This window comes from Macaca thibetana, chromosome 20 (genome assembly GCF_024542745.1).
Source record: "Macaca thibetana thibetana isolate TM-01 chromosome 20, ASM2454274v1, whole genome shotgun sequence".
Taxonomy (NCBI): Eukaryota; Metazoa; Chordata; class Mammalia; order Primates; family Cercopithecidae; genus Macaca; species Macaca thibetana.
This window is the reverse complement of record NC_065597.1, coordinates 48,001,190-48,016,815: the sequence shown is the minus strand read 5'-3', so window position 1 is coordinate 48,016,815 and position 15,626 is coordinate 48,001,190. Positions and strand designations below refer to the sequence as shown.

The 15,626-nt window shown below is 51.2% G+C and overlaps 2 protein-coding genes across 3 annotated transcripts in view; one reads left to right on the top strand and one right to left on the bottom strand.

Annotated features, from left to right (window-relative positions):
• ZNF48 (zinc finger protein 48) overlaps positions 1–15,626 on the top strand; it is a 240,731-nt gene that overhangs the window by 135,173 nt on the left and 89,932 nt on the right. The gene's annotated exons all lie outside the window — the stretch shown is intronic.
• Positions 7,702–15,621, bottom strand: SPN (sialophorin). 2 transcript variants are annotated; one of them, XM_050773514.1, is made up of 2 exons: positions 15,496–15,621; positions 7,702–14,880 (listed from the first exon to the last, which is right to left on the bottom strand). In XM_050773514.1, exon 2 carries the CDS (start codon positions 14,850–14,852, stop codon positions 13,527–13,529), a length of 1,326 nt encoding a protein of 441 aa, XP_050629471.1. In that variant the 5' UTR covers positions 14,853–14,880; positions 15,496–15,621; the 3' UTR covers positions 7,702–13,526. The 2 variants fall into 2 exon arrangements, with proteins under 2 accessions (XP_050629471.1, XP_050629470.1); XM_050773513.1 differs by lacking the exon at positions 15,496–15,621 and adding an exon at positions 15,259–15,350.

Here is a 15,626-nt window from a genome sequence, read left to right as displayed (position 1 = left end):
TAACTCCATCCTTTTTGATCTCACGTACCTTTTTACCTTTTTCTGTGCCTCAGTTTCCTGGGCTTTAAAATGGCATAACAGGGCCGGGCGCAGTGGCTCACGTCTGTAATCTCAGCACTTTGGGAGATGGAGGTGGAGGCAGGTCGATCACCTGAGGTCAGGAGTTTGAGACCAGCCTGGCCAACATGACGAAACCCCATCGCTACTAAAACTACAAAAATTAGCCGGGCATGGTGGCAGGGGCCTGTAATCCCAGCTGCTCGGGAGGCTGAGGCATGAGACTCACTTGAATTAATTAATTAATTTTAAAAATGCATCACAGGCTGGGCACAGCGACTCATGCCTGTAATCCCTATGCTTTGGGAGGCCAAGGCAGGAGAATCACTTGAGGCCAGGAGTTTGAGACCAGCCTGGGCATCACAGAGACATATAGAGATCCCATCTCTCCCCCCCAAAAAAAGAAAAAGAAATTAGCTAAGTACCGTGGTGCACACCTGTAGGCTGAGATGGGAGGATCACTTGAGCGCAGAAGTTCAAAGCTGCAGTGACCCATGATCGTGCCACTGCAGTCCAGCCTGGGTGACAGACAGAGACCCTGTCCCTAAAGAAACAAAATTTTTTTTTTTTTTTTTTTTTTTTTTGGCGGAGTCTCGCTCTGTGGCCCAGGCTGGAGTGCAGTGGCCGGATCTCAGCTCACTGCAAGCTCCGCCTCCCGGGTTCACGCCATTCTCCTGCCTCAGCCTCCCGAGTAGCTGGGACTACAGGCGCCCGCTACCTCGCCTGGCTAGTTTTTTTTTTTTTGTATTTTTAGTAGAGACGGGGTTTCACTGTGTTAGCCAGGATGGTCTTGATCTCCTGACCTCGTGATCCGCCCGTCTACCTCATGGGTTCAACTGAGAATCAATGAGAAAACTCTGCAAATGAAGCAGAGTAGGAACTCACCTAATATTCACTTCCCTTCCCTTCCCTCTTTCCAAGGAACTTTAAGGGCACAGACAGCTTAGAGCCCAGCTTCTGAACCAGAAAACCAGGAAACCACCAGTCACTGGGACTGGGACTTCAGGCAAGTTCCTGTCCAAGAACTGCCAGGGCCTTCCTTTCTCTTTTCGTTTCTTTTATTTTTTTTGTCTCTTTTTGATGGAGTTTTGCTCTTATTGCCGAGGCTGGAGTGCAATGGTGTGATCTCAACTCACTGCAACCTCCGCCTCCCAGGTTCAAGCGATTCTTCTGCCTCAGCCTCCGGAGTAGCTGGGATTATAGGCATGTGCCACTACACTGGCTAATTTTGTATTTTTTTCTTTTAGCAGAGACAGGGTTTCTCCATGTTGGTCAGGCTGGTCTTCAGCTCCCGACCTCAGGTGACCCACCCGCCTTGGCCTCCCAAAGTGCCGGGATTACAGGCGTGAGCCACCGCGCCCAGCCCAGGGCCTTCCTTTCTTCATTGGAAACCCTTCTTGCTACAGCTGCTCGCAGGGACTTCTAGTTGCTAAAGTCACTTGCATCTTCCCAGTCTTCTCCCTTTTCTTTCTCTGCCGCACCTGACTGCTGGCAGGTGATGGATCAAGGCACCCAAGGCACAAAATTTAGGGAGGCTTCACCCTGCAGCTCACTTTTTTTCTTTTTGAGACAGGATCTTGCTCTGTCACCCAGGCTGGAGTACAGTGGCACAGTCTCGGCCCACTACAACCTCCACGCCCCAAGCTCAAGTGATCCTCCCACCTCAGCCTCCTGAGTAGCTGGGACTGCAGGCGCCTGCCACCACGCCCAGTTAATTTTTGTATTTTTAGTAGAGATGGGGTTTCAAAGTGTTGGCCAGGCTGGCCGGGCTTGCTTATCACCCCAGCACCTTGCTGGCCTTAATTTAGTCCTGGGCCTGCTTCTGAGGCTGCAGTGAGCTATATGCAGTGAGCTTTTTTTTTTTCTTTAGAGACAGGATCTCCAAATGTCATTTTTCTCCTGGTTAATTTTTTTTTTTTTTTTTTGGATACAGGGTTTTGCTCTGTCACTCAGCCTTAAGTGAAGTGCAGTGGCCCAATCATAGCTCACGGCAGCCTCAAACTCCTGGCCCCAAGCCTCCTGAGTTGCTGGAACTATAGGTGCATGCCACCACCCTAGGCTAATTTTTTATTTTTATTTTTTGTACAGATAGGACCTTGCTATGCTGCCCAGGCTGGTCTCAAACTCCTGGCTTCAAGCAATCCTCTTAAAGGCTTTTTTCCATCTTTTGCAGGCGCTTCCTATATCCAACCCTCAGATTTTGGTGTTGCCTCAGTGTGGCAGGGACTGCTTCTGTTTTCCTTCTGGGCACCCTACTAAACTACATTTCCTAGCTTCCTCTGCACTGAGGCAGTCTTGTTCTGGCCAATGGAGTGTGAGCAAAAGATATTTCAAGACCTGACCCTAGAAGTCTTCACAGGATCCTACTCTGCCTCTCCCCTCCCATCAACTGGTCGAAAGCGGAGCATTCAAAGGCCCTAGGAGGATGACAGAACCACTAGATGGAAGGAGACTGGGTCCCGGAATAACGTTGTGGAAAGTCATGCTCCAAATGTCAGGAAATAACTGTCATAAGAAGGAAAAACCTTCTTTTGAGTTATACCACTGAGATGTGGAGGGGCTGTTGGTTACAACAGTTAGCCTGCCCTGACTATTACACTCAGATTCTCTCTACAGTTCTCTTATCAATCTACCCAGTGAATGATGTAATTTATGTATCTGTCCATCTATATCACTATTTATTTGTTTATTTATTTATTTTTATTTTTTTGAGACGGAGTCTCACTCTGTCACCCAGGCTGGAGTCCAGTGGCACAATCTTGGCTCACTGTAACCTCCACCTCCCGGGTTCAAGTGATTCTCCTGCCTCAGCCTCCCAAGAAGCTGGGATTACAGCTGCCTGCCACCGTGCCCAGCTAATTTTTGTTATTTTTGATAGAGATGGGATTTCGCTATATTGTTCAGGCTGGTCTCAAACTCCTGACCTCAAGTGATACACCCACCTCAGCCTCCCAAAGTGCTGGGATTACAGCCGTGAGCCACCAGCCAACTCTTAAATCTGTATCTTCTATTCTGAGTTCCCTCTCAAGCTCCAGGCCTCTGCTCTTTTTTTTGTTTTTGTTTTTGTTTTTGAAACAGGGTCTCACTGTGTCACCCAGGCTAGAATGCATTGGCATGATCACAGCTCACTGCATCCTCAACTTATAGGGCTAAAGTGATTCTCCTGCCTCAGCCATCTGAGTAGCTGGGACTACAGGTGCATGCCACCACGCCCATCTGACTTTTCTATTTTTAGTAGGGACAGGGTTTCGCCATGTTTAAAGGCTGAAGCAATCCTCCTGCCTTGGCCTCCCAAAGTGCTGGGATTACAGGTGTGAGCCACTGCACTCGGCCAATAAATCTATTTCAAACCCAACCTCTTTCACCTTCCAGACTGCCACTGTATCCATCGTGGGTTAGAATAATATTATCATTTCACACTTCCTCAGAACATCCTCCTGGATGACAAGGTCAACTCAAAGGACAGCACTGGGCCAGGCACTGTGGCTTGTGCCTATAATCCCAACAGTTTGGGAGGCTGAAGCAGGAGGATCACTTGAGTCCAGGAGTTTGAGACCAGCCTGGGCAACAGAGTGAGACCCCATCTCTACGAAAATAAACAAATAAGGCCAGGCGCAGTGGCTCACACCTGTAATCCCAGCACTTTGGAAGACCAAGGCAGGCAGATGACCTGAGGTCGGGAGTTCGAGATCAGCCTGGCCAACATGTTGAAACCTTGCCTCTACTAAAAATACAAAAACTAGCCAGGCGTGGTGGCGGGCACCTGTAATCCCAGCTACTTGGGAGGCTGAGACAGGAGAATTGTTCAAACCTGGGAGGCAGAGGTTGCAGTGAGCCAAGATCGCACCACTGCACTCCAGCCTGGGCGACAGAACAAGACTCCGTCTCAAAAATAAATAAATAAATAAAACTGTTCTTTGTACATGAATTTATTCATCCCTCCATTCAGTAAACACATATGAGGTAGCTACCGCGTGCCGGGCCCTGGGCTCTGGAACTACAAAGAGGGCACGTGGCCTCGGAGGGGCTCACACCCTCACATCACCACAGCCAGATTATTCATGCTGTCGCAAGGGGCGCTGCAGGAGCAGAGAAGGAACACAAAGTCTGCGTGGGGTGGGGCGGCGAGGGCAGCTGCACAGAGCCGGTGATATTTGAGCTGAATCTTAACGGTTGAGGAAGAGTTGGCGGGAAGTCAAGGCATTTATTGCCAGCCAGCTCGGAGAGCTCAGGCAACTGAGGGAGAGTCGGTGATTCTCTCCAAGGCCAACGCGGAGCCTGCACGGCTTGCCTGGGACCCTGGTTCAGCTGGGCTGGTGATGGTGCAGTGGGGCAGGCAGGCTCTGAGCTCCAGACTGGGCTAAGCACACAGGCACCTGCTTGCAGCTCATTTTGGGGAGCAAGTTGACTGTCTCCAAAATAACCTGGGTTTCCATTGTCTAATGGCCCTGCCCCAAACCTCCCAGAACTTGGTGGTCACCACCGGGTGGGCTCCTCAGCCTAAATAATAGCCTTTTAGGGTTTGAAGATTTTCTCTCTACTTTTGTTTGGGTCTGCTTTTGTTACCGCTTTGGGAATTTAGAAACTTTTGATTACCTTCTTCTCTCTCTCTCTCTTTTTTTTTTTTTTTTTTTTTTTTGGAAGACAGGGTCTTGCTCTGTTGCCCAGACTAGAGTGCAGTGGCACAATCATAGCTCACTGCAGCCTCGACCTCCCCGGTTCAAGCTGTCCTCCTACCTCAGCCTCCCAAGTAGCTGGGACTACAGGTGTGCATCACCCGACCCAGCTTATTTTTTTCTTTTTTTGAGAGACGGGATCTCGCTATGTTGGCCAGGCTGGTCTCAAACTCCTGGGGTTAAGCAATCCTCTCACCTCAGCCTCCAAAAGTGCTGGGATTACAGGTATGAGCCACTGTGCCCTGTGTTGTTTTGTTGATAGTGCTGTGTGATCTGTCTCCTGCCACACGAGTCTGAACTTGGTTGCCCAGAGATAGGGTCTGTTTCTGTTCTGTTCCCTCTGCCCAAGGGCTAAGGGCTCAGAGCTCACAGGAGTCACCTCTATCCGCAGCCCTCAGGTAGCCCATCCTCCCTTCCCCGGCTTCCCCTTCCCACTCGAACATGGTCAGGGGTCACAAATGGGGATGTAGGCCGGGCTCTGTGGCTCACGCCTGTAATCCCAGCACTTTGAGAGGTTGAGGCGAGAGGATCACTTGAGCCCAGGAGTTCAAGATCAGCCTAGGCAACATGGTGAGAACCCATCTGTACGAAAAATACAAAAATTAGCTGGGTGCTGTGGCGTGTGCCTGTAGTCCCAGCTACTTGGGAAGCTGAGGTGGGAGGATCACTTGAGCCCAGGAAGCGGAGGTTGCAATGGGCCGAAATTGCACCACTGCACTCCAGCATCAGCGACAGAGGAAGACCTTGTCTCGAAAGAAGGGAAGGGAAGGGAAGGGAAGGGAAGGGAAGGGAAGGGAAGGGAAGAAGGAGAGGAAAAGTGGGTGGAAGTGTACATTTTCAGAAATGGAATGTCCTTAGAACCATATTCCTGTCTGCAAAAGTGAACTCCATTCACAGATTTCTCAAGACCTTCCCCATCCAAATCTTGCCATCTGGATTTTTCACTTTGGATGACAAGGCTTTATTTGTAAACATGATCTTAATGTGTACTTTTAAGAAAAAAATGGAAACATTTTAAAGTATAAGATGAAATATAATACAGTGCATGTGTGTGTGTGTGAATTCTGTTATTTAAGACTCTGTTGGCCAGGTGCAGTGGCTCATGCCTGTAATCCCAACACTTTGGGAGGTTGAGGCGGGTGAATCACCTGAGGTCAGGAGTTTAAGATCAGCCTGGCCAACATGGTGAAACCCCGTCTCTACCAAAAATACAAAAATTAGCTTGGCGTGGTGGCACGTGCTTGTAGTCCCAGCTACTCGGGAGACTGAAGCAGGATAATCACTTGAACCCGGGAGGTGGAGGTTGCAGTGAGCCGAGATTGTGCCACTGCACTCCAGTCTGAGGGGCACAGCAAGACTTTGACTCAAAAAAAAAAAAAAAAAAAAGGAAAAGAAAAAGAAAAAAAAAAGTATGCAATGTGCTGATAATTAACTTTTGCAAAACAGGAAAAAATGTTATTTTACTGTCTGGAAAAAATAAATATGTCAACATGTTAAACTACCCTTCTTCACCCCTCACCTCCAAATAAAGTGCATAGCGTATTTAGGGAGCAATAGTAATTTGATGGGGCTGGATAGCAAAGACTGTCTGTACCAAGGGCTGACCAGGCAGGGGTGGTCAGAGGAGAGATCGGGTCCGGTCCCAAGGGTCTTATTTGCCATGCTAAGGAAGGAGTGTTCCACTCTGACAGCCTTGGGGATACAGGAATATCACCCAGACAGAGCAGTCTTTTATTTTATTTTATTTTTTAATTTTATTATTATTATATTTTGAGACAGGGTGCCACTCAGGCTGGAGTGCAGTGGTGTGATCATGGCTCACTGCAACTTGGGCCTCCTGGGTTCAAGTGATCCTCCTACCTCATCCTCCTGAGTAGCTGGAACTACAGGTGTGTGCCACGATGGCCAGCTTTTTTTTTTTTTTTTTTTTTTTTTTTTTTTTTTTTTTGAGACAGAGTCTCATTCTGTCCCCCAGGTTGGAGTGCAATGGCGTGATCTTGGCTCACTGCAACCTCCAACTCCTGGGTACCAGCAATTCCCCCGCCTCAGCCTCCCGAGTAGCTGGGACTACCGGTGCACACCACCACGCCCGGCTAATTTTTGTACTTTCAGTAGAGATGGGGCTTCACCATGTTGGCCAGGCTGGTCTTGAACTCCTGAACTCAGATGATTGGCCCCCCTCAGCCTCTCAAAGTGCTGGGATTACAGGCATGAGCCACTGCACCCAGCCCATAGTGACCTTTTAGAAGGGTCCCTGGGACCATCACTAGCAGAGAGTGGAAGGAAATCAGAGGGGAAGTGTCAATAGGATCCTGGTGAGGTGTGATGAGGACTGAAGAGAAGGAAGGGATGCAAGGGCCAGTAAAAGAAGAGCCAGGGACTTGGCACCTGGAGAGCAGGAATGGGGAGAGAGTGGGGCTGCACGGTGGTCCTAAGGCGTTTTGCCTTGGCCACCGGAACGATGCTACTCACCACTCTGGGGACCAGAAGGGAGGAGAAGAGCAGACTTAGGTGTGTTGACGTCACCACTACTTCCAGAACGCAATTCAAACTCTCAGCAGAGCACAGTGGCTCATGCCTGTAATCCCAGCCCTTTGGGAGGCCGAGGCAGATGGATCACGAGGTCAGGAGATCGAGACCATCCTGGCTAACATGGTGAAACCTCGTCTCTACTAAAAATACAAAAAATTAGCTGGGTGTGGTAGCGGGCGCCTGTAGTCCCAGCTACTCGGGAGGCTGAGGAGAATGGTGTGAAACTGCGCGCCACTGCACTCCAGCCTGTGCAACAGGGCGAGACTCCTTCTCAAAAAAAAAAAAAAAAAAAAAAACAACCTCGGAACTCAATTCAAACTCTTGACTTTTCATAGCATGGCTCCAGCCTCCACTTGCAAGCTCATCCCTGACCACTCTCCTCAAACCAGACACCCCCAGGTGACCCCCTTGAACACTTTTTGACCACTATTTTTTCATACTGTAAAAGTAACAGATATTTATTGTATGAAATTCGGAAAACACAGAAGAGCATAAACAAAATAAAAATCACACATAAACTCACCACTTTCGAGATAAGCATGGTAAACATTTGGAATGGTTCCTTTGTTTCCCTATAAGTGCCTATATGGTTAGGAATTTTTATTACAAAACTAGAATCATATGTATTTACAGAGGAGTAACTTGCTTTTTTCCCCACTTAGCATTATATTGCTGGTATTTCCCAAAGTCATTACATAATTTTCAAAAACATGACTTTTAGTGACTGTAAGTTCAATAAGTCATTTACAATTATTTTCATAACTAATATATTTAATCTTATACCATATTTTATATTTTCTTTTTAAAAATTTTTTTCCGAGATAGAGTCTTGCTCTGTCGCCCAGGCTGGAGTGCAGTGGCATGATCACAGTTCACTGTAGCCTCAAACTCCCGGACTCAAGCAATCCTCCCTGCCTCAGCCTCTTGAGTAGCTGGTACCACAGGCGCACACTACCACACCTGGCTAATTTTTCATATCTTTTGTAAAGATAGGGATCTCGTTATGTTGCCCAGGCTGGTCTCCAACTCCTGACCTCAGGTGATCTGCCCGCCTCTGCTTCCCATAGTACCACCGCATAGCCACCGCACCCATGATCTCGGCTCACTGCAACCTACACCTCCTGGGTTCAAGCGATTCTCCTGCCTCAGCCTCCCAAGTAGCTAGGATTACAGGCACCCGCCACCACACCCAGCTAGTTTTTTGTATTTTGAGATGGGGTTTCACCATGTTGGTCAGGCTGGTCTTGAACTCCTGACCTCAGGTGATCCACCCACCTCGGCCTCCCAAAGTGCTGGGATTATAGACATGAGCCACCACGCCCGGCCTCCTCTATCTCCTTTTTTTGTTTTCCTTTTTAGTCTTAAAATATCCACTGCTTCTTTTGCTTTGCTTTTTCCTCCAGAGAATTAAAAGACATCTATTGCCAGGCGCGGTGGCTCATGCCTGTAATCCTAGCACTTTGGGAGGCCGAGGCATACGGATCAGCAGAGGTCGGGAGTTCAAGACCAGCTTGATCAACATGGTGAAAGCCCATCTCTACTAAAAACACAAAATGATCTGGGCTTAGTGGCACATGCCTGTAATCCCAGCTACTTGGGAGGCTGAGGCAGAAGAATCGTTTGAACCCGGGAGGCGGAGGTTCCGGTGAGCCGAGATCATGCCATTGCACTCCAGCCTGGGCAACAAGAGTGAAAACTCCATTTCAAAAAAAAAAAAGACATCTATTTCATGTTTGTTCAAAAAAGACTACATTGAACTGCTCCACTTTAAAATATATATACAACTGTTTACTTTTTGTAGAGACGGGGTCTCACTATGTTGCACAGGCTGGTCTCAAACTCCCGGCTTCAAGCAGTCCTCCTGCCTTAGCTTCCCAAGTAGCTGGTACTATAAGCACGCACCACCATGCCTGGCTAATTTTTTTATGTTTTTGACAGGGTCTCGCTATGTTACCCAGGCTGGTCTTGAACTCCTAGCCTTAAGCAATCCTCCCTGCTCTGCCTCCCAAAGTGTTGGGATGACAGGCATGAGCCACTGCGCCGGATCTGCTCCACTTTTTTTTTTTTTTTTTTTAATTATGCATTTCCACCTGCTATCCCCTCTGCTGGAAATGCCTTTTCCTTTTCCCAGCTTGATAAAATCCTTCCCAGCCTTCAAATATCTGAGGCAAGCCTGGGCACAGTGGCTCACACCTATAATCCCAGCATTTGGGACCACTTGAGCCCAGGAGTTCAAGACCAGCCTGGGCAACACAGCAAGACCCTGTCTCTACAAATAAAAAGTTTTTTAAAAATTAGCTGGGCATGTTGGTGTACACCTGTGATCCCAGCTACCTGGGAGGCCCAGGAGGCTGAGGCTGTGGTGAGCTATGATTGCACCACTGCACTCTAGCCTGGGTGACAGAATGAGACCTCATCTCAAAAAAAAGGATCTCTGAGACATCATCTCATTCATTCATTCATTTATTCATTCATTCAAATGCATATTCATGGAGGATCTGCAACATGCCAGGCACAGCAGCCACCAGGGATAAAGCAGTGGCAGGATGCAGTGGCTCATGCCTATAATCCCAGCATTTTGGGAGGCTGAGGCAGGTGGATCTCTTGTGCCCAGGAGTTTGAGACCAGCTGGGGCAACATGGTGAAACCCCATCTCTACAAAAAATACAAAAATTAGCCAGATGTGGTGGTGCTCATCTGTAGAAAAAAGTAAAAATAATTTTTTTTTTTTTTTTTTGGTGAGACGGAGTCTCGCTCTGTCGCCCAGACTAGAGTGCAGTGGCGCAATCTTGGCTCACTGCAAGCTCCGCCTCCCGGGTTCACGCCATTCTCCTGCCTCAGCCTCCCGAGTAGCTGGGACTACAGGCGCCCGCCACCGCACCCGGCTAATTTTTTGTATTTTTAGTAGAGACTGGGTTTCACTGTGTTAGCCAGGATGGTCTCCATCTCCTGACCTCGTGATCCGCCCGCCTCGGCCTCCCAAAGTGCTGGGATTACAGGCGTGAACCACCGCGCCCGGCCAATAAAAATACTTTTTAAAGGGAGGAATCAAGCAGTGGATATGACAAAGGCCACGACACACTCTCAGGTGAAGCCTTCCAACCTTTCCCCAGGGCAATGCGAGTCCTTCTCGGCCGCTGGAATCCCTTCCTCAAAGTCTCCCTTGCTGCAGTACACATGCATGTGCGAACATGCACGCACACAAGCATGCACACACGCACGTGCACGCACATACACACACAGGCACATGCATGCACACGCACGCACATGCACATGCACACACATACTCATGTACACACACGCATGGCTTGGGAGGCTTCACCTGAGAGTTATGAATGTACCATTTTCCTTGGTGCATTCAGAACACTCTGTTTTTGCCTCTCTTTTATTTATTATTTTTATTTTTATTTTTTTAGACAGTGTCAGTTTGTCACCCAGCCTGGAGTACAATGGCACGATCTCAGCTCACTGCAACCTCCGCCTCCCGGGTTCAAGCGATTCTCCTGCCTCAGCCTCCTAAGTAGCTGGGATTACAGGAGCCCACCACCACACCCGGCTAATTTTTGTATTTTTAGTAGAAACGAGGTTTCACCATATTGGCCAGGCTGGTCTCAACTCCTGACCTCGTGATCTGCCTGCCTCAGCCTCCCAAAGTGCTGGAATTACAGGTGTGACCCGCTGCACCCGGCCTGTGCCTCTCTTTTAACACTTGTATTTTGGTATTTTCTGGATTGTGAAAGCCTTGTTGGGTGCCTTCCTTACCCCTACCTCTTTTTTTCAGGATTCGCCCAGGACCTGGCTAAAACCAGTCCTGGCTCAGAAAACAACCATATCTGTCAAAGGAAAGGGAGGTGGAACTGAGGACAGCGGCGTTCAGTGACAGTATTTTCTAAACCTGATATGGGGGCACTTATTTAAACAACTCTAAGACAACAGTGTCTCTAAGGGACTTTTGGACCTGGCCTCTGTCGTTCTGCAGCTGCAGTGAGTCCAAATAGCAATCAGAAAAGGCCACTAGATGCAGCCCAGTGGGTGCCCAGCCTGGCTGATAGAAGCCGGTTCCATCCCAGCTCAGCTCTTCCCACCCACTAAGCAAGCGCCTTCCTGCCGCCTCCCTCCCTCTCCTCTCCCACTGCACGAGCCCATCTCCCACCTGATCCTTTCCCCATCTCCTGCTCAGGCCACAGAGCAAGGCTGTCACGCTCACATGCTTCCCCTGTCTTTGTTTGCAGGTCAACCTGTCTGCTCTCAGCCACTGCAACCTCTAACTCAACAACTTCCTCTTTGAAAATTTCCTCTTTGCCCTCAGGAAATACCAACTGCCCTGGCCCATGTGTGCTCCCAGGCTGTAGGCTGCGCTGGTCTCAAAGGCAGCACCGTTGGGTCCTCTCCTCTCCACCCAGGCCTCACAGGGGAAGTCCCTGGCTCTGGGCCCGCCTGCTTCACTCACTCTCACTGGTTCCTCTTGGAGGATAGAAGGGGCTCAGCCCCTGGGATGGAAGAGGAGAGATAGACAAACTAAACCTGAAAATGTGCAGGGGGGAAGCGCCAGCAAGGCCAGTCCCCACGACCAGGGCAGACCCCTCGCCCCCTGCCTCTGTTCGCGCGTGCACGTGTGTGTGTGTAGGTGTGTGGGGGTGTGTGTGTGTGTGTGACAGAGAGAGAGAGAGTGAGCACATGCATGTGTACTGCAGAAAGGGAGAGTTCAAGGAAGGGATTACCGTGGTTGAGCTGAAGAACTCACATTTGGGTCACACATACAATCTTTCTAGGAAGCCTGGCTTCCTTTTTGTTTTCTTTTTTCAGACAGGGTCTCGCTCTGTTGCCCAGGCTGGAGTGCAGTGGTGCAATCACAGCTCACTTCAGACTCGAACTCCTGGGCTCAAGCGATCCTCCTGACTCAGCTTTCCAAAGTGCTGGGATTAAAAGCACCAGCCACTGTGGTCACCCTGGCGTGCTGTATGGGGCTATAGACAGAGTTAGATTTTCTGCTTTGTCTACCCCATCAGAGCAAAGATGACACACATGTTCTCAGCAGTCCTTGTGCCCCCATGCTCAGGTTGACCCGTTTCAGTCTCTGCACCACTTCCCACTCCCACACTGTCTGTACCCGCCACTACCCCTCCCAAGCATCGCCAAATCCTCAGCTCTTGCACACAAACCACACCCATGAGTGGACGCACGCAGGCACTGGGGTTTCTGAGAACTACACACCCAGACAGAAACTCAGAGGAGAAACCGCGAAGCCTCTGGCTGCCTCTGTCCCTGGGTGGGGAGAGTGTGGTGGCATGGGCCAGGGCCAGCCTCGAGTCCAGGTGCCCTGGGAAAGATCACAGGCCTGCCTGAGAGCATGGGCCGGTGGCCCCACCCAGCCATGCTCCTGGCTGGCCTGGGGGACCCAGAGCTAAAGGTGGTTGCGGGCTGCCCAGGTTCCACAGCCCTTGCAGCTACGGGGCAAGGGTGCTTTACAAAGTTAATCCTAGGAGGGAGTTTGCCATGTTCTCTTGTCCTTCTTCTTCCCAGACTCTGGTCAACCCAGAGTGGGGTGTGGGGGAAAAGGAGAATTCTCAAAGAAATCACAGGTCAGATAAATTTGGCTGATGGAGACTCAGCAGCCGTTTCCAAGAACAAGAAAGAGGGGGAAATCCTGATGGAGATAAATAGGGGTGGATGAAGAGGGTTTATTAATTCAGTCCACAGACGTTGAGAGGTGCCGGCCTTGCCCTGCCCAGGTGCTGGTTGCAGGTGCTGGGTGAGGATGCCAGCAGGAAATCCAGGGCTGAGAGGCCTGATGAGGATTCAGAGTGAAGAGGTGGGTGAGGAGGTAAGGCACGGTGGCTCACGTCTGTAATCCCAGCACTTTGGGAGGCCGAGGCAGGTGGATCACCTGAGGTCAGGAGTTTGAGACCATCCTGGCCAACATGGTGAAACCCCGTCTCTACCAAAAATACAAAAAAGCAGCTGGGCGTGGTGGTGGGCGCCTGTAATCTCAGTTACTCGGGAGGCTGAGGCAGGAGAATCTCTTGAACTTAGGAGGCAGATGTTGCAGTGAGCTGAGATCATGCCATGGCACTCCAGCCTGGGCAACAAAGCGAAACTCTGCCTCAAAAAAAAAAAAAAAAAAAAAAAAGAGAGAGAGATTCAGGTGAGGATCAGGATGCCAGGTGGAAATGTGGGAGTGAGGGGGCAGTGTGATGGTGAGAGGGAAGGTGCTGGAGGCTGGCTGAGATTCCGGCCTCCAGCCTTACTATTCGCCAGCACTTAAGGGGCAGCCCTGTCTCCCGCTTCAGGCTCATCAGGAGCGGGGGCATCCAGAGCCCCATCCTCGCTGGCCACCAGCGGCTCCTCCTCCCCTTTGAGGTTGGAGCCTGACCCAGACTTCAGCTCCTCCATTGCCAGGGAGCCCTGGCGAGACTTCCGTCTGCCAAAGAAAGTGGTGAGTGTGGGCCGCCGGCCAGACCCCTCCCCGTCGGGGACCCCAGAGCCCTTGTCGCCCCCGGACCCTCCCACGGTCACTGTCACGGCCCCCTCCTCAGGGACCTGGGCTGGCCCAGCCCAGGCGTCCACCACCCCGTTACGCTTGCCGCCTCTGCTCAACACCAGGGCCCCTGTCCGCCGTTTCTGCCGCCGGCGCCACAGCAGGAGCAGAGCCACGAGGACTATGACCACCAGCAGGGCCACAAGCACGGCCACTGGCAGCATGCCTCCTGAGTTCTCATCTGGGTTCCGAAAGGGCACAGTGCTTGCATTGGTGGAGGTCGTTGGAGTCATCATCGTGGATAGTTTTACAATAGAGACCTGGGGTCCACTGGTCCCACTGGAGGGCTCCAGAGAGCCAGTTGTCATGGTAACAGAGGGTCCAGTGTTCACATTGGAGGGCTCCAGAGAGCCAGTTGTCATGGGAACAGGGGGTCCAGTGGTCCCAGTGGAGGTCTCCAGAGAGCCAGCTGCTATGGTAACAGGGGGTCCAGTGGTCCCAGTGGAGGTCTCCAGAGAGCCAGCTGCTATGGTAACAGGGGGTCCAGAGGTGCCATTGGAGGTCTCCAGAGAGATAGTTGCCATGGTAAGAGGGGGTCCAGAGGTGCCTTTGGAGGTCTCCTGAGAGCTAGCTGCCACGGTAACAGGGGCTCCACTGGTCCTACTGGAGGTTTCTGGAGAGTTCGTTGTCATGGTTCCACCTGTCATGGTGTGGGATCCTAGAGAGTTTGCTGTTATGGGAACAGCAGGATGACTGGTTGCATGAGGGTTTTCCTGGGGCATTGATGACATCTCGAAGGAAACATTCTGTAAGGTTGTTGGCTCAGGTAAGGGGGAACCAGTGCTGGCACCAAGGGAAGTCCCAAGAGGGGATCCCTCATTGACAGAAGTTGAGGGAGGTAGGGCTGAGGTCTGGTCCCCAGTGCCGTCGGCCTTAGGGTCACTTGTTATTGAAGCGGTGTACATCTCTGAGTCGATGCTCAGGTATTTGCTAGTAGAGACCAAAGGACCAGAAGTCTCTCCGGGCACGGGTGTCTGCACAGCTGTCGTGTCCCCCAGAGCCTCTGGACTTACCACAAGCACCCCAAGGAGGAGGAGAAGCACGGCCATTTCCAGGCAAACAGGCAGGAGCTGGGACCTGCAGGTGGGCAGCCGGAGAAGCAGAACACGCGGGAGTTGCCGGAGGATCTGGCCGGGCCTCCCCTCTGCCCACTTCCCTACCAACGGCCAGGCCCAACCTGCGGTTTAACGGTTTTTTCCATCCTGGCTTTTACTGTTATCAGAAATGACAGAGGAACAGATGCTGGCAGCTCCCCCATCAGCCCCATCCCAAGGCTCCCTCCAGCCTCGGCAGCTCAGATTCCAGCAGTGGCCACCCTCTCCTGGCCTTCCCTGACCCTGTGCAGCCCAGTGGCTCCAAATCTCTTCCCATCATCACCTGTCAGAGTCTTTTCAAGCCACAGGCACATTTCCAGGCCCACTGAGGCCCCTACCCCACCAAGTCTCACCCTCTTACCGGCTCAGCTGATAAGGACGCAGCGCTGGGGCCAGGTCACTCCACCACCTCCCGAGGCTGGGGCAAGACTGGGGAGGACAGGGCCCCAAGGGGAAAGGAAGTGGGCCCTGGCTCCACCCACCCCACCCACCCCTCCATCCTGCCCCACCCGCCCTGCTCCCACAGCTGCTGGGCGAAGACAGCACCATGACCTGCTCCTTCAGGGGCCAGTGGGGTGTCTGGGGGTCTGGGGCTCACCTGAGGCAGGCAGGGAAGTGCGGGATCTGGAATCTGGATTACTGGCTCTTGGCTGAGGAATGGGATGGAAGGGGTGATGCTAGGGATGGCTGGACTCAGAGGTGGGTGGTGGGAATATGAGCCTGAGAACT